A 21,784-nucleotide genomic window follows, 5' to 3' on the forward strand; every position below is an offset into this window, starting at 1 on the left:
TCACACTGCTCATGGTGCCTCTCTGCCTAGACCCCCCTCACCACACTACTTCTATGGATCCTTTATTGCTCAGCCTATGTGTCACTGAAATTGTCATCAGTGCTCATCACACATACCTGTCTCTTAGGGCCTAGCACAGGGTTTGACACAGTGTTCCATACATTTTTGTTGCATCAATGTATGAAAACAATTATTTTCAAGCCTCTTTAAAAAAATTCAATTTTAATTTTTTTAATTCAAGAGAAATTTTAATTTGGAGTATTATAAAACAAAATCATAAAATAGGTAAGCAACAAGGATATACTGTATAGCACAGGAAATTATAGCCATTATCTATAATCTATAATGGAGTATAATTTGCAAAAATACTGAATCACTATGCTGTACACCTGAAACTAACATAATATTGTAAATCAAATGTACTTCAGTAAACAAACAAACATGCATTCAGGCGCGGAGCTGGACGGGCGCAGCTGGCAGGTCGGACGCGGAGGGGGGTGCAGCTGGATTCCCGCCCCCTTCCCCCTCCGCCGCGAGCCCCACCCCCTCCGCCGGCCAGGCCCACCCAACTGAACTATCCCCTGCGGGCGCGAGCCCGGGACGGCTCGGGGCGCCCCCAGCAGAAGTCCCACCATGGGCATTCAGAGCTCCAAGGCTCTCGGGGTCTACGTGACCACTGAGGAGGCAGCAGGCGCCTCCCCGCTAAGGTCAACAGACAGGAGAACGGCCACGTGAAAAGCAATGGAAACTTCTCCCCCAAAGGTGAAGGGGAGTCGCCCCCCTGAACGGAACAGAGGAGGCAGCCGGGGCCACTGGCGATGCCATCAAGCCAGCACCCCCTAGCCAGGGCGCTGAGGTCAAGGGGGAGCGTCCCCCCTCCAACCCCCGCCAAGGAGACCTCCAAGAAGAAGAAATTTTCTTTGAAGAAGCCTTTCAAATTGAGTGGCCTGTCCTTCAAGAGAAATCGGAAGGAGGTAGGGGGTGACTCGTCTGCCTTCTCACCCACAGAGGAAGGGCAGGAGCAGGGAGAGGTCGGTGCCTGCAGCGAGGGAGGCACTGCCCAGGAAGGGAAGGCTGCCGCCACCAGAGAGCCAGGAGCCCCAGGCCAAAGGGGCAGAGGCTGGTGCTGCTTCCAAGGGAGGAGACACCGAAGAGGCAGGGCCCCAGGCGCAGAGCATCCACTCCCTGGGGGCCCTACACCAGCGAGCGAGCAGAATGAGTAGCTGGGTGGGGGCAGGTGGGTGATCTCTAAACTGCAAAAACTGTGCTGTCCTTGTGAGGTCACTGCCTCGACCTGGTGCCCTGGCTGCCTTCCTGTGCCCAGAAGGGAAGGAGCGGTTGCCCCCGAGCCACGTTCGCTCTCCTCCTCTCCCTCCTGTGCATTCTCCCATTGTTGCAACAAAAATAGAAATGAAGTTTTCCCTCTCCTTAGAACAAGGAAAATAAAGGGAACAGTGAACAGGCTATAGAAGAAATATAACCTGGCCTGAAAGAGTTAATCACTCCTAGTTGTTTTTTTAAACTGTTACTAACCTATAGTGTCTGTACCTAGATTTGTACTTCACAAAGCTAAACTATTACTACTTTTTTTAAAAATTAATATTTATTTATTTATTTTTGACTGTGTTGGGTCTTCATTGCTGTGCGAGGGCTTTCTCTAGTTGCAGCGAGTGGGGGCAACTCTTCATTGCGGTGCGCGGGCCTCTCACTGTCGCGGTCTCTCTTGTTGCAGAGCACAGGCTCCAGACGCGCAGGCTCAGTAGTTGTGGCTCACGGGCCCAGTTGCTCCGCGGCATGTGGGATCTTCCCAAACCAGGGCTGGAACCCGTGTCCCCTGCATTGGCAGGTAGATTCTCAACCGCTGCGCCGCCAGGGAAGCCCTATTACTCTTTTTTTCAAAAAAGTATATTTATTTATGGCTGCATTGGGTCTTCGTTGCTGCGCACAGGCTTTCTCTAGTTGAGATGAGTGGGGGCTACTCTGCTTTGCGCAGGCTTTACATTGTGGTCGCTTCCCTTGTTGTGGAGCACGAGCTCTAGGCGCGCAGGCTCAGTAGCTGTGGCACGTGGGCTCAGTAGTTGTGGCTTGCAGGCTCTAGAGTGTAGGCTCAGTAGTTGTGGCACACTGGCTGAGTTGCTCCTCGGCATCTGGGATCTTCCCGGGGCCAGGGCTCGAACCCGTGTCCCCTGCATTGGCAGGTGGATTCTTAACCACTGTGCCACCAGGGACATCCCGAACCTATGACTCTTTAACACTATGTGAATTACATCCTGCACTGCCTTGTAGCAAATCACCCCCTGTAGCATTTGCACTTCAGAAAAAAGGTCGCAGGCCAACAGCCCAGAGACAAACCGACCCAATTACCGGGCTGCCTGATGCCAGCAGTGACTGTTTTGAAATAACGCAGGAAGAAGAAGAATGCAAGACCTTCACTACTTTGATCCTTATCATATATCCCAGACTGCGAGCCCCACATATAAAATCTTTTCCGATTCCCGAAGGAGATGGGGGCACAGTTCTTCAGGCGCTAGCCTGCTGTGTCTTCCCTTCTGCCTGGCAGAAAAATGAAGCCATCTCTCTCTTCCTCCAAAATCTCTGTCTCCGTATTTCTGTTCGGCACTGGTGCACAGGGAAGCTGATATTTCGGCAACACCATCATCCATCTGCTCTTCCTCTTAAGGCCAGTTGAAGATGGTCCCTTGCAGTTTCCCAAGTTAGGTTAGTGATGTGAAATTCTCCTGCCCCTGGCCCTACCTCCTTCCCTGTCCCCAGCCGCGCAGAAGGCAGTTTGCTGGTTGTCTTCCCCAATTCTTCTCCAAGTAGGTTATGTTTACTCCCCAAATCCCTGAGCCAGAGGTGGGGTTGCCTACACTCCCAAACCCTGAGTGTCCACCTTCCCCTGTTGTTTGTAGTCTCTTGTGCTGTGCCTACAGTGGCACCTGGGCTGGGGAGGACACTGCCCTCGCCTAGGTTTATCTAAATGTCTTACTCAAGTTGCAACCTCCAGCTTGTGAATCAACTGTGTCTCTTTTTTGACTTGTAAGCAAGTATTAAGCTCTGGGGTTGGGGGGAGGTCTGTAATGTGAAACAACTTCTTGTCTTCCCTCCCCCCACATTGTTGTAAATAACTTTTAACGGCCAAACCCCAGATTTGCACTTTTTTTTTTCTTCTAACTGCTAAGACCATTTTCTTCCCCCTGGTCTTACTGTAACATTTGGAAAAGGAATAAATGTCGTCCCTTAAAAAAAATAAAATAAAATAAAACAGACTTTCTGGGACTTCCCTGGTGGCACAGTGGTTAAGAATCCGCCTGCCAATGCAGGGGACACAGGTTCGAGCCCTGGTCCCGGAAGATCCCACATGCCACGGAGCAACAAAGCCCGTGCGCCACAACTACTGAGCCTGCGCTCTAGAGCCCGCGTGCCGCAACTACTAAAGCCCGCACGCCTACAGCCCGTGCTCCGCAACAAGAGAAGCCACCGCAATGAGAAGCCCGCGCACCGCAATGAAGAGTAGCCCCCGCTCGCGGCAACTAGAGAAAGCTCACGTGCAGCAACAAAGAGCCAACACAGCCAAAAATAAATAAATAAATATATAAATAAAACTTAAAAGAAAAAAAAAAGACTAAAAAAAAAAAAAGGGAAATCTGACCCAACCTGTGAAATTATCTTGAAAACAAAACAAAACAAAAACAAACAAAAAAAACAGACTTTCTGGTTGGACTCGGCGACTATAGTCCTATCTGGCTTCTGCTCCGCCCCCTGGTGGTGGCTCTAGACCGAGCAGGAAAACTAATAAACGAAGGCATTTGCCGAAGCGCGAGGTTGGTGACTCGGCTTCATTTACATACCCACAATGCATTGCATTCAGGGTCTTGCCTTCTTTCAAAAGGCTAGATTCTTGTATTTCTTTTGACTCCCGCCCCCGCTCGAAATCAGGATATTTTCAGAGAATTGTCTGAAATAATGGCATAACTCACTCGTTGTTTGCGGGTAAATAGTTACCATTGGTGACTCGGGACTTACCGTTAGCCGAGGACTGTGTGCGAGGCTATAACGCCATACTCTGGTTTCTCTTCAGAACGCATAAATCTTTCGCCTTTTACTAAAGATTTCCGTGGAGAGAAACAATTCCGAGTTTTTCGTCAATTTTTTGAGGCCTTGTTTTCACTAAGGCTAATAAGTTTGTGCAAAAAAAAAGAAATGTTGTGTGTGTGTGTGCTGGTAGCGTTCTCCATTCTGGAAAAGGTGGTAAGGCGGTTCTGATTTGGTTGGAGATCGTGTTTGTACCGGTGTATCCCGATTTGTTTTTGTCCAGCGATTATTTTCAGTTTGTCGTGTCTCCACCTTGATGGGTGTTTTGTTGGTGTTCTCGCGGTGAGGTGTGTGATGTCCGTGTGGTTTCGGAACCCGGGCAAGCGTCTGGAGTCACATGGGTTGGCGGCGCGAGACCAGTGAAGTACAGTGGCGAGCCGTGCTTGCGGTTTTTGGCTGTTATTCGTAAGCAGCTGGACTCCTCTGTGGGAGCAAGGTGTTGGCTCCCGTTCCTGTGAGGTTGTCTGCGGAAAGCGGATCTGGTGTGAACGGTGAAATGAAGCTGGTGCGCGCGGAGTCGTGTGGTAGCGTGGGGCGGTGACATTGATCCTGGTTAGAGGAAGGCGGCACCCGTGGGTGGGAGGAGGAGACGCGAGACAAGCGCCCACCGTTTCCTTAGCGCGAGCGGCCCCACGGTTTTAAGAAATTCATATACTCACGGAGCTGCAGAACGCACTTTGTTCCTAGGGCTTCGGGTTTATGTTTGCACGTTGAAGACCACCACGCATGAACTTGAGCTGCTTCTTGTGCTCGGCACGGGGCCTGGCACGGAGCAAGTCAATCGTGCAATAGACGGTTGCTAGCTGTAGAGTATCCGCTTAACCTGGCTTTGGTTAGGTCTTGAATTCAAGTGGAGGCTTGGGCCTATTTGTCTGCAAAGGTCTTTCAAGGCAGTACGTGAGCACCTCAGGCGAGACCCACGGCTCTGGGACTGTGGTTCTAACTGCTGCACTTGTGGAACTTGGCTTTTCTAAAAACTTCAAAAAAATTGAAGTATAGTTGGTTGAGTTTTGTATGATACATATTTATTTTATTATGTATTTATTTATTTAAAGTAGCACAACATTTTAATCCATTAATTCTAAAAATAACAGAGACATTTTATATCCAGTGTCACCTCCTCAAGAGTCTACTGCAGATTAGACAGCCAGACTGCAACTTACAAAGCCAGACCTTAAAGTTGAAGATGCAGTTTGGGACAACACCATCATGGGGAGATTTTCCTCCTCTTTGCTCATAAACATAAGTTGTCAGCTTAAAAGAATCCTCAGACAGAAAGAGAAAGCTTTTTCTCTCTATAACCTCTTTATTTTAAATCTGTCTGTAATGTTTGAAGACAAAACAGATAATCAGAAAACCAACCTCCCAAGCAAGTACAAGGATCTGAGCTGGACTCCTGGGACTAAAGACTGGTTTAGTTCTATTTCTACCAACACTGTGATGTGAGGTACTGTGGTTCTTGTTTTAGTTACAAGAGGGGTTAGGAATGAATGCCCACACACAGTTAATAATAGCTTATCTCGCACATAACTCTGCAGCAGAATACCAACAACGGCAGTATTTTAAAGCAGGGGGGAGAAGAAAGTAGACATTAATACAACTTAAGGTTTCCTTGGTTCTTCCCCTCTTTTTACAAGGAGAATTCAGCTCAAAAACAAAACTCCAGAATGCCCGTACTGTCCTTTGGCCCACCAGGCCCGGAGAGCCTCAGGCTTTAGTGATGTATCCTTCTCGGATGAGGAAATCATAGATTTTCCGGGTTTTGTTCACGTCTATCTTGATGAGTGCTCTTGCCTGTGCCAGTCTCAAGCCTCCTTGCTTGTTACATTCGTTCAACAGAGCAGATTTGTATTCTGAATAGGCTCCTGGGGCCAATCTCACCACCTGACAGAGCTCCTTTTCTTTTTCATTCAACTTCTCTGTGCCAGGGAGGCCAGTGAGGTTCAAGGGCGGTGCACTTCGTGTACCTGAATTCGAAGCCATTGGTACGGAAGAACTCAGGCCAGAATCAATGTCAGCCTGCCGGCGGAGCCCCTGCTGGCAGGCGCTACTGTCCTGGATGTACTGGAGAACCTCCGAGAGCATAGTGCGTTTGAGGCGTTCCTCTTCTCGAGTCTTCTTGAGGTGATCATAGGTTCTGGCACTACAAAAGTTGGTAATGCCTGCTGTCCTGTATTCCTGGAGCCTCTTGATTTCCCTTCCGAGTTCGAATTCCAATGCATGGCTTTCAATGAACTTGTCATGTTCCACCGGCCCCACTATCCTTGCAAATCGCCTCATTGTTTCATAAAGGTCTTGGACTTCCTTGGGATACCGCCGTTCCATTAACTGAAACTTTCTAAGGTTGATTAATCCATGGTCTCTTATAATTCGTGTAAAACGTCCGAGTCATCTTCAACAAAATCAATGTCTCTCAAGTCCCATTCTGCATACTTGTCAAACTCCTCAATGAAATCTGCTCGAGCTGGCATGTATCCTGCCATGTCCCGAGAAAGCAAGGAGTCAAAGGTAGGTCGGGGAGGGTCATCTGTAGAGTGAAATGGAATGGCTGTGTCAGCAGTTTTTGCCTCCTCTGCTTGCTTCAGGTTTAGCAGGGTAGATGCAAATAGAGGGTTATTGATGAAATGCTTCATGTAGTGCTTCTCACACTCCTCCTTGGTCTTGGTGCACATTTGATTGGCTACTTCCTGCCAATTTCCAAAGCCACAGTCCATCACAGCTTCTAAAAGGGCCATTTCTTCTTGAGCAGTCCAGCTGGGGTCAAGAACAGGAAAATCTGAGGTCATTATTTCGTAAGTATGATCACGTTGATGTTTCTGGTACTCAAATCCTCGAGTGAAACACTGTAAGCACAGGAAAAAAGGAGGTGGCCCACATTCAGCACACTTGATATAAGGCTCCATGAGGTAGGAGGAGCAGCCTCGGCAAGGTGGCTTATCAGAGGGATCATTGCTAAAGGAACTCAAACGGTCCATTCCCCAGTTGGCAAAGACTGCTGCTTTGATCTTCCTCAATGTAGGGTCCTTCAAGGAGATTTCAGAACTGGCCAACACAGACACCAAAGCTGACGACCACCCCCCCCCGCCCCCCTTACTTCATTCCCCTCCTCCGCGCCGAGGAAACGCCAGCGGCGCGCGCGCCCTGGGCTTGCGTGCTCGCTCCCGCGCGGCGCAGGCGCCATGATACATATTTATATATACACTTTCTGATGAGGTAGTTTAGCCTTAGAACTAGAACTGTTAAAAACAAGAAATCCTAGGAATTCCCTGGCGGTCCAGTGGTTAGGGCTCCACGCTTCCACTGCAGAGGGCGCGGGTTCTATCCCTTGTTGGGGAACTGAAACCGAGCAGGCCGCGCGGCGCGGCCAAAAAAAGAGAAAAGGTAAAGGAAATGCTCAAGATTATCTGTAGTTTCCAGTTTCTAATGTGGATCAAGACAGCAAGTAATTGCATAAATTTTAACTTTAGAAGTAAGCTTAGGGCTTCCCTGGTGGTGCAGGGGTTAAGAATCCGCCTGCCACTGCAGGGGACACGGGTTCGAGCCCTGGTCCCGGAAGATCCCACATGCCGCGGAGCAACGAAGCCCGGGCACCACAACTACTGAGCCTGTACTCTAGAGCCCGCGTGCCACAACTACTGAGCCCGAGTGCCACAAGCACTGAAGCCCGCGCGCCTAGAGCCCGTGCTCGGCAGCAAGAGAAGCCACCGCAGTGAGCAGCCCGCGCACCGCAACGAAGAGCAGCCCCCGCTCCACGCAACTAGAGAAAGCCCGCGCGCAGCCACGAAGACCCAACACAGCCCAAAATAAATACAATACATAAATTAGACAGACAAAAGAAAGCTTATACTACATGACAATCAAATGCAATATACAAACCTTAACTAGATCCTGGACCAAACCCAATAACACACCAAGAAAAGGAAGGCAGGAAGAAAGCAGAAGGTACACTTTCGGTACCTTTGTGGAAATTTTAATATGTACTCTTTCACATGACAGTATTGAATTAATAATTGTATTTGTTTTCTTGCTGCTGTAACAAATTATCACACGCTTAGTGACTTAAAACAACCCAAATTTATTCTCTTACAGTTCTGGAGGTCGGGAGTGTAGAATTAAGGCGTTGACAGGGCTGCATTCTTTTCTAGAGGCTTCAAGGGAGAATCTGGTCCCTTGCCTTTAGAAAGCTGCCTTCATTCCTTGGCCTGTGACCCCTTCCTTGCACTCCAAATCTCTTGCTTCTGTCGTGTCATCCCCGAACTAACTCTGGATCCTCCTGCCGTATAAAGACCCTCGTAATTACCTGGGGCCCACCTAGATAATCCAGGAGAATCTCCCCATCTCAAGATCCTTAATCACACCTGCAAAATCCCTTTTACCATGTGAAGTAACATATCTACAGGTTCCTGGGATTAGGATGTGGATGTATTTGGAGGCTATGACTCACACTACCACAATAATGATATAGTAATTATGTAGGAGAACGGCCTTATTCTTAGTAGACACGTAATGTGAAATATTTAGTAGTGAAAGGTCATGATATCGGAAACTTTCAAATAGCCCAGTAAACAGAGAGAGAGAAAGAAAATGCGTCATAGGTACTCATTCTTTCAACTTTTTGTAGTTTTGAACTTTTGGGAATAAAAAGTTGGGGGACAATAAACGTATAGTGATAAATTTCATGTAACGTATATTTGTATTGGATATTTGTATTATACTAAAGATTTCATTTTTATTTATTTATTTAAAAAAATATTTACTTATTTGGCTGAGCCAGGTCTTAACTGCGGCATGCATGATCTTTAGCTACGGCATGAGAACCCTTAGTTGCAGCATGTGGGATCTAGGTGCCTGACCGGGGATCGAACCTGGGCCCCCTGCATCGGGAGCGTGGAGTCTTAGCCACTGGACCACCAGGGAAGTCCCTTAAGATTTCATTTTTTTAAAAGTTCCATTGTTATTAAACTCTTATCATCTTAGACCAGTGGTTTCCAGATTTTTGGATTTTCCAATTATTAAAATTTCCAAAAAATTTCTGGGGTACTAATTTTAAAAATCATGATTCTACAAAAAGGCCATTCCAAGACTAAAAACAGTAAGAGTGACTTGACACCAAAGGACAGGACACGTCTTTAAAACAGGAAATCCATTTAGCTTTATGGAAGACATACCGATATTTCGTTAACTTTTCTCTCCTCCCTCTGCCCAAATAGAGGAAAGCTGAGGCTCAGAATCCCAGTTTGGGGTAAGTTAGGCTGCCTTTGACCAACAAGATCGGGGCCGGTGATGCCCTCTTGTGGCATCCTGGAGAATTACTGCCATCTGACTTCACGTCCTCTGACTTTGAGGGACAATTCCCTCACAGTAACTCGGTCGTTCATTCATATGTGCCAGGCATTGGTCTCAGCATCTGGGATATATCAGTAATGAAAACAAATATCCCTGCCCTGCTGGAGCTTACATTCAGGTGGGGAGACAGACAATAAATAAATAACACATAAATAAGTGCTATGGAAAAAACAGCAGTGGCAGGGGTTGGGGGTCAGAGTATAGGGGTTGGTAGTGTGGGATGCGACTTAAAAAAGGGTAACCCTCCCTGAGAAGATAACTTTGTTTTTTAAAAAAATTATTTATTTATTTGGTTGCACCGGGTCTTAGTTGCGGCAGGCGGGCTCCTTAGTTGTGGCTCGCCAGTTCCTTAGTTGTGGCGTGCACATGGGATCTAGTTCCCTGACCAGGGATTGAACCCTGGCCCCCTGTAGTGGGAGCACGGAGTCTTATCCACTGCACCACCAGGTAAGTCCTGAGAAGATACCTTTGTGTAAAGAGTTGAAAGGAGGTCAAGGAGTTAGCCATGCAGACACCTGGGGTGAGAGTTCTAGGAATAGAACCTCTCTCAAGTGTTCAGCAGAAAAGTGTGCACAAAAGCCCTAAAGCAGGAGCTTGTTTTTATTTATTTATTTATTTATTTATTTATGGCTGTGTTGGGTCTTTCGTTTCTGTGCGAGGGCTTCCTCTAGCTGCGGCGAGCGGGGACCACTCTTCATCGCGGCGCGCCGGCCTCTCACTATCGCGGCCTCTCTTGTTGCGGAGCACGGGCTCCAGACGCGCAGGCTCAGTAGTTGTGGCTCACGGGCCTAGTTGCTCCGCGGCATGTGGAATCTTCCCAGACCAGGGCTCGAACCCGTGTCCCCTGCATTGGCAGGCAGATTCTCAACCACTGCGCCACCAGGGAAGCCCCAGGAGCTTGTTTTGTCAACTTCAAGAACCACACAGCCAATGTGTCTGGAGCCCAGTGAAGAAGAGAGAGGGACGTAGGAGAGAGTTCAGAAGTCATGGGAGACTAGATCACCCTGGAGGCCGTAACAGTAAGGGCTTGGGCTTTACTCAGTGAAATGGAGAGCCCTGCAAGGTTCTGAGCAGAGTGACAGAATCTGAAGTTTACAAGGACCACTCTGGCTGCTGTGTCGACAAAGAGAATGGGGCAGAAAGCAGAGTCATCTAGAGGAGAGATGTTGGTGGCTTGGACCCGAGTATTAGCAATGGAGGTAGTGAGACATAGTTGGATTCTGGATATATTTGGAAGGTAGAGTCAACAGACAGAATGGATCCAGAGGTTAAAGAGAGACATCAAGGAGAATACCACGATTTTGTTCTGAGTGGCAGGAAGGATGAGTTGCCATCAGTTGAGTTGGGGAAGATGACACAGGACTGGGAGTTCAGATTTGGACACTGATGAAATACAAATCCATATTCTAAGGCAAGTCAAGGAAAATTTGAACATAAAAAATGTTCTCTGCCCTGTGGCCTCCTCTCTTCCCTCTACTGTGCATTGCGTATCTGCATCATGCATCAACCAACCTCCCCACCGGCAGAAATACCTCCTCAACTGTAAAGAGCGACATTCTCCTAGTATCAACAAGATAACTCCTTAGGAGATAACCTTCCTTCTTGATCTTGTAAGGGGCCCTGATGACCCATGACCCATTACTTGCTTTGTAGGTGTAGATCTGGATTGTGTGAATGTCACTGTGTACGTCATTTAACGTACAAAGCCCTGGATAACTGTGCTTTGACCTCTCACAGGCAGAACAGTTCTTGGAGCTTTCTGAGAGGCTGTTCCCGGCTTATACGCCGCCAATTTGGCTCGAATAAAATTTTCCATTGCTTTCTTAGATCGACTGATTAAATTTTTCGTCGACAGCACAATGAGGTAGAAATGTTTAGCTGGAAATAGAAATGTGGGAGTCGTTGCACAGAAGTGGTATTTAAAGTAATGGAATCACCAGGGTGTAAACGTAGGGAAGAGGCTCCAGGTCAGAGTCCTGCCTCACTCCACGTTGAAGGCAGCTGGGTTGAAGAGGAGGAGTCAGCAAAAGAGAATGAAAGGAAGCAACCGGAGAGGCAGGAGAAAAACCAGGTGGGTGTGGTGTCCTGGAGGGGAGAGCGCAGGGGCCAGCAGGGAGCTGAGGTAAGGCCCGCTCCTCAGGCTGTGCCCTTGAATCTTCTACGACGTTGGTGGTCCTTCCCCTTAGACCAGCTTTTTTCCTTGGTGAGCAGGGGCACCCCGACCCATCGTCATAACTCTCACTAGATCTCCCTCTGCCCTCCCCACACGGACACCAGATAGATAGCAAGACTGTTTGTTTATTGAACCCTTCCCAGCCAGCTCTCCTTTTCCCCTTCTGGCGGGCAGAACCCCAGCCTCCCACCAAGGGCCAAGAGGAGTCAACCGGAGCTTGGCCCTGGCTCCTTCCTTCTGCCAGGCTTCCCTGCCACACAGCCTTGGCTTCCTGGCTTGCCTTGGAGGCTCTGTTACTCCTTTTCTTCCACAGCCTCCTTCTGGAAGTGTGTGATGTAGGCCACCTGACCCTGATTACAATGGCCAAAGTAAAAGCTCATGGTGCTGTCGGAGAGGCCACTGAGATACAGCTCTGGGGACAGGGAGATGAGCCTGAGTCTGGGTGCCGCCGCACCTCTGCTCCAGGCCCCCTCACACCCCACTCACCTTTGGTGACATTGACTTTGTTGGCCGCCAAGATGTCCTCCTGAATGCTATCTATTTTCACGTACAAGTCCTCGGCGTTGCTCTGAGGACAGGAGCAAGGGGAACTGGGCTGGATGCCAGGGCAGCCTGGACTTGGAGTTGGGCGTGGGCAGATGGAGGTTGCAGGCTGCGGTCAGGCCCTTAGCCTGACTGGAAGGGCAGGAAAGGGGACGGAAGGGTGCCAGGCGGAGAAGCCCGCGGCGGGGCGGGAGCACTTACACGGAAGAGCTTGTAGAGTTCCTCCCCCATGGACCTGCGCACGTGCTCCTCCACCACTGGGAATAACTGCACAAAGTACTGCGTGGGCGGGCGAGGGGGCGTGACTGCCGTGCCCACGCGCTGTGCCCGCCGCACCGCCGCGCCGCCCGCCGCCCGGCCGCCCAGCGCACCTCTAGCGTGAGGCTGGCCTGCCGCTGGCTGTTGCTGTGGTCCACGTTGCCCATGGCGGCCACGAGGCTGTGCACCACGCGCAGGGGCAGCATCTCCTCAGCTAGGCTCGTGTTGCCTCGCGCCAGGATCCTGGGCGGGGGTGGCGTGGGGTGGGGGTGGGATTCGGGCTGCGGCGGCCCCGTGGGACCCTCCGGCGGCCGGAGCGCTCTTGGGGTCCGCGGGGCAGCGCCGGGCCTGGCTTGCCGCATCCGCCCACTACCTGCTGCCCGCTTACCCGATGGCCTTGGCGGCCGCGGCCTGCTGCAAGAACAACGGCAGGTGGGCGGTGAGCTGCAGAACCGAAGAGTCTGCAAGAGGGAGTGGCCGTGAGGCTGGAGGACCCCTCGCCCTCGTCTTCCACCCTGCCCCGTCGGGGTCCACCACCCCGATCCCAGCGGATCCCTACCGCTGACGATCTGGGACTGCTGTTTGCTGGTCTCCTCGAAGGACGGTATCAGCAGCGCCATGAGACCCTTGAGCAGCGCCGGGCACACGTCGTAGTTGACCAGGTCCTTGATCAGCTCGATGGCTGGGGAAGGCAGGGGCGCTGGAGAGGCCCGCTGCTCCACTCCCCACCCTCGCAAGGAAGCAGCACCCCCTCCCCCCCAACTCTTTATCGACCTTTCTTAGCACCTCTTACTGGCCAGCACTGTGCCAGGCGTGGGGGGAGCTGGGCTGGCGACCCCTCAGTCCTGCCCTTCTGGAGCTCGTGGTTAAAGGGGAGAGGGAGGAGGAGGCCGAGGCCCCCTGGGACTCACAGAACCAGCCAGAGCCGGAGGAAGAAGGGTTGGAGGCTGAGAGGCTGAAAAGAGCTGGAGGCCCCACAGAGGTAGGGCCGCCAAAGGGCTTTGAGGAATCTAGAAGGTTTCGTGGAGGAGGGAAGGACCGCGGGTCTTCAAAGGGAGACAGGATGGGGAAAGACAAGGGGTGAGAGGGAGACAGAGCAAGTGGGTGGGGATGTGTAGCAGAAAATGAGAAAGGAGGCAAGGTAGACAGCAGTTTAGAGAAACTTTCCTTCCTGACGAACCCTTATTGAGGCCCTGTTTGCCTAGGCTCTGTGCTGAGGGCTCTCCGTTCAGTGTCCCAGTGACGATCCCTGTGACCAACGAGCTTCAGTTTGCAACAGCATGATGACTTATCCCTATTGGACATTTGAGGGAATGAGGCACAGAGAGGTAAAGCACTTGCCTAAGGTACCACAGCGAGGAAGTGGTGGAAGCAAAAGGAGGGACAGATTCGGTTAGGAAGGAGGAGGGGACTAGAATTTAAAGAGGGCATTTTCTGTAGCTGCTTCGCAGTCATTCATTCCATCTAGCATTGACTCAGCCTTTCGGCAAATCTGCATAGGACGCCTCTTGTGCCCGGCGAACAGTTTGGTGAGAAGTGCTATAAAAGGGGTGGGTGGGCTGTGGGAGAGCCTGGGAAGATGGCAGAGGACTGAATATTTCTGTAAAGAGAAAAGAACCCCAGACAGGCAGAGCTGGAAGGGGGCAGGTAATGCGGTGTGATAGGACAGCGGGTAAACACAAGTGCTTGCTGCATGGAAGACAGGGCTTGGAGATGAGCTGTCCCCCCAGCTGCAGAGTCAAGTGCTGCTGGCCTCTCCACTTACTTCGAGGGCAAAGTTGTTTCCCTGACTAGTTCATCTGCATACCAGAATGCAGTGTAGACTACGTGAGAAATATTAACAGTATTATCTGTTTGAAAAACAGAAATTAATGTTTTATTTTCTTTTTAAAAAAATTAAAAATCTATTTATTTATTTATGGCTGCGTTGGGTCTTTGTTACTGTGCACGGGCCTTCTCGAGTTGTGGCGAGCAGGGGGGCCTACTCTTTGTTGCGGTGCGCGGGCTTCTCCTTGCGGTGGCTCCTCTTGTTGTGGCGCACCGGCTCTAGGCGCGGGGGCTTCAGTAGTTGTGGCACTCGGGCTCAGTAGTTGTGGCGCACGGGCTTAGTTGCTCGGCGACATGTGGGATCTTCCCGGACCAGGGCGAGCCTGTGTCCCCTGCGTTGGCAGGTGGATTCTTAACCACTACGCCACCAGGGAAGTCCCACCTTTTATTTTCTTGTCAGGAGCTTTTACCCAGTAAGAACATGTTTAGGGGTAATTCTCTACAATGGAAGAAAGGCTTTTGTTGGTAGGTACAAAGGCACCACAAACGTTGGGGGACCAACGAGTATATGGGAGGATGGGCATGCATGGTACACACATACACATTTCTCCCCAGTTTAATGAAATCTTTTGTGTCTTGGCAAAGACTTTCGTGGAGAGAAACACTTGAGAATTGGTAGTGGAATCTTTTGAGGTTTTACTTAAATAAGGGTAAATATGTGGGTTTTCAAAGACAAATGGCTGATGTGTAGAAATATAAAGAGGTTCCTAGTTAAGAAACAGAAGATACAGCCAACTTGTTGTTTTAGAAAGCAGTTCCAAGTTTAAGTTGTAGGTTGGGAACTGGGTTCTCTGATTCCCTGCCCCCAGCTGTAAGTGAGGCTCTAGAGAAGTTATATAGCAATCTTACTCGTGAATATAGATGCAAAAATTCTACACAAAATATTAGCAAATTGAGTCTAGCAGTATGTAAAAGGAATAATGTGCCATCTAGGAATGCACATATATCATCTTAATAGAAAGAAAGTTTGAAAAAACTGAATCTCAGTGTGGTAAGGGCTATCTAGAAAAAACTATAGCAAAGGTCATACCTAATAGATGAAACATTGGAAACTTTCCCTCTTAGATGAGAAGGCAACCTCCCACACATTCCCCTCCACAAAATCTTTAGTAAAAGGTAAAAGACAAGCGATCTGGGACTTCCCTGGTGGCACAGTGGTTAAGAATCCGCCTGCCAATGCAGGGGACACAGGTTCGAGCCCTGGCCTGGGAAGATCCCACACGCCGCGGAGCAACTAAGCCCGTGCGCCACAACTACTGAGCCTGCGCGCTAGAGCCCGCGAGCCACAACTACTGAGCCCGCGTGCCTCAACTGCTGAGCCAGCGCTCCACAACAAGAGAAGCCACTGCAACGAGAACCCCGCGCACCATAACGAAGACCCATCGCAGCCGGAAAAAAAAAAAAAAGGACAAGTGATCTGAAGAGAGACCAGAGTACACTTAGCTACATTTGCCACTCTCTCCTTAACTGATTGTAACTCTCCAAGACTGCTGTCTATTCCTGTGCTACGGCCGCTCCTCCAGGAAAATCCGTGAAAGGGATTTTTGGAAAAGATGTACTATCTTTTTCTAATCTCTGGAAGAGTTTAAGACTAGAATTTTTTTCTTGAATGTTTGATAGAATTCTCTGAAGCTTCTGATCTTATGGAAAAAATGAATTACTGATTCATTTTCTTTAATGGTTAGAGGACAATTTGGGTTTTCTACTTCTCGAGTATGTTTTGGTAAATTATATTTTCTCGCTGTTTTCATCTAAATTTTCAAACATATTGCAAGAAGTTTTCATTATGTCATTAAAAAAATGATTTTAATGAATGTACCATCTATAATGATGTCTCCTTTTACGGTCTTCATACTGATTATATGGGTTTTCTCTTTTTGCGTCAGTTCCCTTTGCCCCCAAGTCCCATGGGAGTAACACAGATGAATGCCTGCTTATGCAATGGATTTTATTGCAAAGAGGAACCCTGATTTCAGAGAACCTGAATGTTATATAGCACTCAGTAAGCATGCCTGCCCTTTGCTCTAAAGGGGAAAGTATCTTTCTTTTCTTTTTTCTTTTTTTTAAATTTATGGACTTTATTATTTACTTATTTATTCATTTATTTTTGGCTGCATTGGGTCTTCGTTGCTGCGCGCGGGCTTTCTCTAGTTGCGGCGAGCGGGGGCTACTCTTCGTTGCGGTGCGCGGGCTTCTCATCGAGGTGGCTTCTCTTGTTGCGGAGCACGAGCTCTAGGCGCGCGGGCTTCAGTAGTTGTGGCACGCGGGCTCAGTAGTTGTGGCTCGCAGGCTTTAGAGCGCAGGCTCAGCAGTTGTGGCGCACAGGCTTAGTTGCTCCGTGACCTGTGGGATCTTCCCGGACCAGGGATCAAACCTGTGTCCCCTGCATTGGCAGGCAGATTCTTAACCACTGTGCCACCAGGGAAGTCCCGAAACTATCTTTATTTTCCAAAGCTGTTTGCTAAACAAACATCCTTGAAAAGATAGTCTGGAACAAAGAACAGTAAGTATTTCATTTACAAGGTGTGCAGAAACGTGAAAGACCTGTAGAGAATTGTCTCCTAGGATTATTTTTCTTTCTTTTTTTTTTTTTTTTAAATTTTTTTTAATTTTTAAATTTTTTTAAACATCTTTATTGAAGTATAATTGCTTTACAATGGTGTGTTACTTTTTACTTTATAACAAAGTGAATCAGTTATACATATACATATGTTCCCATATCTCTTCCCTCTTGCATCTCCCTCCCTCCCACCCTCCCTATCCCACCCCTCGAGGTGGTCACAAAGCACCGAGCTGATCTCCCTGTGCTATGCGGCTGCTTCCCACTAGCTATCTATTTTACATTTGGTAGTGTATATATGTCCATGACAGTCTCTCACCCTGTCACATCTCACCCCTCCCCCTCCCCATATCCTCAAGTCCATTCTCTAGTAGGTCTGTGTCTTTATTCCCGTCTTGCCACTAGGTTCTTCATGACGTTTTTTTTTTTTCCTTAGATTCCATATATATGTGTTAGCATACTGTATTTCTTTTTCTCTTTCTGACTTACTTCACTCTGTATGGCAGACTCTAACTCCATCCACCTCATTACAAATACCTCCATTTCATTTCTTTTTATGGCTGAGTAATATTCCATTGTATATATGTGCCACATCTTCTTTATCCATTCATCCGATGATGGACACCTAGGTTGCTTCCATGTCCTGGCTATTGTAAACAGAGCTGCAATGAATATTTTGGTACATGACTCTTTCTGAATTATGGTTTTCTCAGGGTATATGCCCAGTAGTGGGATTGCTGGGTCGTATGGTAGTTCTATTTTTAGTTTTTTAAGAAACCTCCATACTGTTCTCCATAGTGGCTGTATCAATTTACATTCCCACCAACAGTGCAAGAGTGTTCCCTTTTCTCCACACCCTCTCCAGCATTTATTGTTTCTAGATTTTTTGATGATGGCCATTCTGACCGGTGTGAGGTGATACCTCATTGTAGTTTTGATTTGCATTTCTCTAATGATTAATGATGTTGAGCATTCTTTCATGTGTCTGTTGGCAATCTGTATATCTTCTTTGGAGAAATGTCTATTTAGGTCTTCTGCCCATTTTTGGATTGGGTTGTTTGTTTTTTTGTTATTGAGCTAGGATTATTTTTCTTTTGCTAGAAGTAATCCTTTAGCAGACACAGTGGCTCTGTTCCTGAATTTAGGGGGAAAGCATTCAGTCTTTCGTTATTAAGTATAATGTTAGCTGTAGATGTTTTGTTTGTAGATGCTTTTTATCAAGCTGGGGAAGTTCTTCTCTCACCCTTTCTTTTTTTTCCTTCTTTTTTTTTTTTTTTTCCCGGCGTGCCGCATGGCTTGTGGGATCGTAGTTCCCCAACGAGGAATTGAACCCGGGCCCTTGGCAGTGAAAGTGTGGAGTCCTAACCACTGAAGTGCCAGGGAATTCCCGGGGAAGCTCTTCTCTAGTCCTATTTTTCTGAGAATTTTAAATTACGAATGAGTTTTGAATTTTGTCACATGCATTTTCTGCAATGATTGATATACAATAACGTGAATTTTCTTCTTTAGTCTGTTAATTTGGTAGATAAAATTGGTTGACTTTGGGGTATTGAACCAGCCTTGCATTCCTGGAATGAACCCCAGTTGGTCTCAGCCTGTTCTTCCCAATCACAGAATCAAAGAGCTACTCTCCCACGAGGAAGATCCTCAAGGATGTCTGGTGCCACCCCTTCCAGTGCCTGGTACCCTGGGGACAGGCCTCTGGGACAGCCCCTTTCCTCTGTGGGCCAGCCCCTTTCCTCTGTGGGCCAACCTGATTCAGAAACAGCTGGCCACTGCTTCTGCACTTTCCCTTTCATCCAGGTCTCCTGAGGTAGCCCTCATAATCCCAACTACACCCTACCCCAACCTCTTATTGCTCAGATATGGTTCTAATTTGGAATCACAGAGCCAGCAACCCTGTGGAGGGAAAGGGACCAGGACACTGAGCCTCCCGGTCTTCACCCAAACACTCTCCCACCTGGATAAAAATGCAGCCTGGGATGCCTGTGGCCACTTGGCAGCTATAGCCTGGTGCCTGCAGTCCCCAAGTCTTTCTCACTTGTTCTTTTATTGTTTGGTTGTGAAACCTTTTCTTCCTTTTTCTTGAATTAGTGCTGCTTGGTTTTGGGGTCTGAGTGGTTGGCTCCTCCTCGTATCTGACTATAGGGGCCTGGTCAGCTGCAGCACAGCTCTCAGTAGTAGCTGGGCTCTTCCCAGGCACAAGCTGGTGGCACCTTAGTGCCAGGATGCCCTGGAAAAAATGCCAACCTGTGCCTCAGATAGCTTTTCCTGCGGCAAGAAGTGGCTAGGTGAACCTTCAGGGTAAAAAATGAATGGATGAGGATATTTTAATGAAATTCCCTGACCACCAATGGCATTCTCTGCCCACATGGGACCAAGCGCTCCAGGAGACAACTCCCTGGTTCTGCCTCTTCACTTTGCACTAAATGCTTGAGCCTTCACTGATTATGTGTCTGCTCCTTGATGATGTATGGGGATCCTTGGCAAAATGAAGATTTATTCACTGAATCACTTTTTTTTTTTTTTTTGGCCGTGCCACTCGGCTTGTGGGTTCTTAGTTCCCCGACCAAGGATCGAACCTGGGCCGCGGCAGAAAAAGCACTGAGTCTTAACTGCTGGACCGCCAGGGAATTCCCCACTGAATCACTTTTTAAAAAAAAAATAAATTTATTTATTTACTTTCATTTTTGGCTGCGTTGGGTCTTTGTTGCCGCGCGCGGGCTTTTCTCTAGTTGCGGCGAGCGGGCGCTACTCTTCGTTGAAGTGCACGGGCTTCTCACTGGGTGGCTTCTCTTGTTGCAGAGCACGGGCTCTAGGCGCGCAGGCTTCAGGAGTTGTGGCACACGGGCTGAGTTGCTCCTTGGCATGTGGGATCTTCCCGGGCCAGGGCTCGAACCCGTGTCCCCTGCATTGGCAGGTGGATTCTTAACCACTGTGCCACCAGGGACATCCCGAACCTATGACTCTTTAACACTATGTGAATTACATCCTGCACTGCCTTGTAGCAAATCACCCCCTGTAGCATTTGCACTTCAGAAAAAAGGTCGCAGGCCAACAGCCCAGAGACAAACCGACCCAATTACCGGGCTGCCTGATGCCAGCAGTGACTGTTTTGAAATAACGCAGGAAGAAGAAGAATGCAAGACCTTCACTACTTTGATCCTTATCATATATCCCAGACTGCGAGCCCCACATATAAAATCTTTTCCGATTCCCGAAGGAGATGGGGGCACAGTTCTTCAGGCGCTAGCCTGCTGTGTCTTCCCTTCTGCCTGGCAGAAAAATGAAGCCATCTCTCTCTTCCTCCAAAATCTCTGTCTCCGTATTTCTGTTCGGCACTGGTGCACAGGGAAGCTGATATTTCGGCAACACCATCATCCATCTGCTCTTCCTCTTAAGGCCAGTTGAAGATGGTCCCTTGCAGTTTCCCAAGTTAGGTTAGTGATGTGAAATTCTCCTGCCCCTGGCCCTACCTCCTTCCCTGTCCCCAGCCGCGCAGAAGGCAGTTTGCTGGTTGTCTTCCCCAATTCTTCTCCAAGTAGGTTATGTTTACTCCCCAAATCCCTGAGCCAGAGGTGGGGTTGCCTACACTCCCAAACCCTGAGTGTCCACCTTCCCCTGTTGTTTGTAGTCTCTTGTGCTGTGCCTACAGTGGCACCTGGGCTGGGGAGGACACTGCCCTCGCCTAGGTTTATCTAAATGTCTTACTCAAGTTGCAACCTCCAGCTTGTGAATCAACTGTGTCTCTTTTTTGACTTGTAAGCAAGTATTAAGCTCTGGGGTTGGGGGGAGGTCTGTAATGTGAAACAACTTCTTGTCTTCCCTCCCCCCACATTGTTGTAAATAACTTTTAACGGCCAAACCCCAGATTTGCACTTTTTTTTTTCTTCTAACTGCTAAGACCATTTTCTTCCCCCTGGTCTTACTGTAACATTTGGAAAAGGAATAAATGTCGTCCCTTAAAAAAAATAAAATAAAATAAAACAGACTTTCTGGGACTTCCCTGGTGGCACAGTGGTTAAGAATCCGCCTGCCAATGCAGGGGACACAGGTTCGAGCCCTGGTCCCGGAAGATCCCACATGCCACGGAGCAACAAAGCCCGTGCGCCACAACTACTGAGCCTGCGCTCTAGAGCCCGCGTGCCGCAACTACTAAAGCCCGCACGCCTACAGCCCGTGCTCCGCAACAAGAGAAGCCACCGCAATGAGAAGCCCGCGCACCGCAATGAAGAGTAGCCCCCGCTCGCGGCAACTAGAGAAAGCTCACGTGCAGCAACAAAGAGCCAACACAGCCAAAAATAAATAAATAAATATATAAATAAAACTTAAAAGAAAAAAAAAAGACTAAAAAAAAAAAAAGGGAAATCTGACCCAACCTGTGAAATTATCTTGAAAACAAAACAAAACAAAAACAAACAAAAAAAACAGACTTTCTGGTTGGACTCGGCGACTATAGTCCTATCTGGCTTCTGCTCCGCCCCCTGGTGGTGGCTCTAGACCGAGCAGGAAAACTAATAAACGAAGGCATTTGCCGAAGCGCGAGGTTGGTGACTCGGCTTCATTTACATACCCACAATGCATTGCATTCAGGGTCTTGCCTTCTTTCAAAAGGCTAGATTCTTGTATTTCTTTTGACTCCCGCCCCCGCTCGAAATCAGGATATTTTCAGAGAATTGTCTGAAATAATGGCATAACTCACTCGTTGTTTGCGAGTAAATAGTTACCATTGGTGACTCGGGACTTACCGTTAGCCGAGGACTGTGTGCGAGGCTATAACGCCATACTCTGGTTTCTCTTCAGAACGCATAAATCTTTCGCCTTTTACTAAAGATTTCCGTGGAGAGAAACAATTCCGAGTTTCTCGTCAATTTTTTGAGGCCTTGTTTTCACTAAGGCTAATAAGTTTGTGCAAAGAAAAAGAAATGTTGTGTGTGTGTTGGTAGCGTTCTCCATTCTGGAAAGGGTGGTAAGGCGGTTCT

At 48.5% G+C, this 21,784-nt stretch overlaps 1 protein-coding gene, 2 non-coding genes and 2 pseudogenes across 3 annotated transcripts; 3 read left to right on the forward strand and 2 right to left on the reverse strand.

Moving 5' to 3' along the window:
• Positions 1-633: 633 nt before the first annotated feature.
• Positions 634-1,223, forward strand: LOC133088640 (MARCKS-related protein-like; annotated as a pseudogene).
• Positions 1,224-4,061: 2,838 nt separating this feature from the next.
• On the forward strand, positions 4,062-4,178 carry LOC133089334 (U5 spliceosomal RNA). Its single transcript, XR_009700697.1, has one exon. It is a non-coding gene; the product is annotated as a U5 spliceosomal RNA (small nuclear RNA).
• A 1,529-nt stretch (positions 4,179-5,707) lies between these two features.
• On the reverse strand, positions 5,708-7,109 carry LOC133088641 (transcriptional adapter 2-alpha-like; annotated as a pseudogene).
• Positions 7,110-11,721: 4,612 nt separating this feature from the next.
• On the reverse strand, positions 11,722-19,175 carry LOC133087200 (armadillo-like helical domain containing protein 1). The gene is made up of 8 exons (XM_061184006.1): positions 19,151-19,175; positions 13,327-13,461; positions 12,975-13,097; positions 12,804-12,876; positions 12,529-12,658; positions 12,359-12,436; positions 12,101-12,182; positions 11,722-12,026 (listed from the first exon to the last, which is right to left on the reverse strand). The coding sequence occupies exons 1-8, from the start codon at positions 19,173-19,175 to the stop codon at positions 11,908-11,910; spliced, it is 765 nt and encodes a 254-aa protein (XP_061039989.1). The 3' UTR covers positions 11,722-11,907.
• A 2,410-nt stretch (positions 19,176-21,585) lies between these two features.
• On the forward strand, positions 21,586-21,702 carry LOC133089335 (U5 spliceosomal RNA). The gene has a single exon (XR_009700698.1). It is a non-coding gene; the product is annotated as a U5 spliceosomal RNA (small nuclear RNA).
• Positions 21,703-21,784: the final 82 nt, after the last annotated feature.

The sequence above is a fragment of the Eubalaena glacialis genome, chromosome 3, assembly GCF_028564815.1.
Source record: "Eubalaena glacialis isolate mEubGla1 chromosome 3, mEubGla1.1.hap2.+ XY, whole genome shotgun sequence".
Classification (NCBI taxonomy): domain Eukaryota; kingdom Metazoa; phylum Chordata; class Mammalia; order Artiodactyla; family Balaenidae; genus Eubalaena; species Eubalaena glacialis.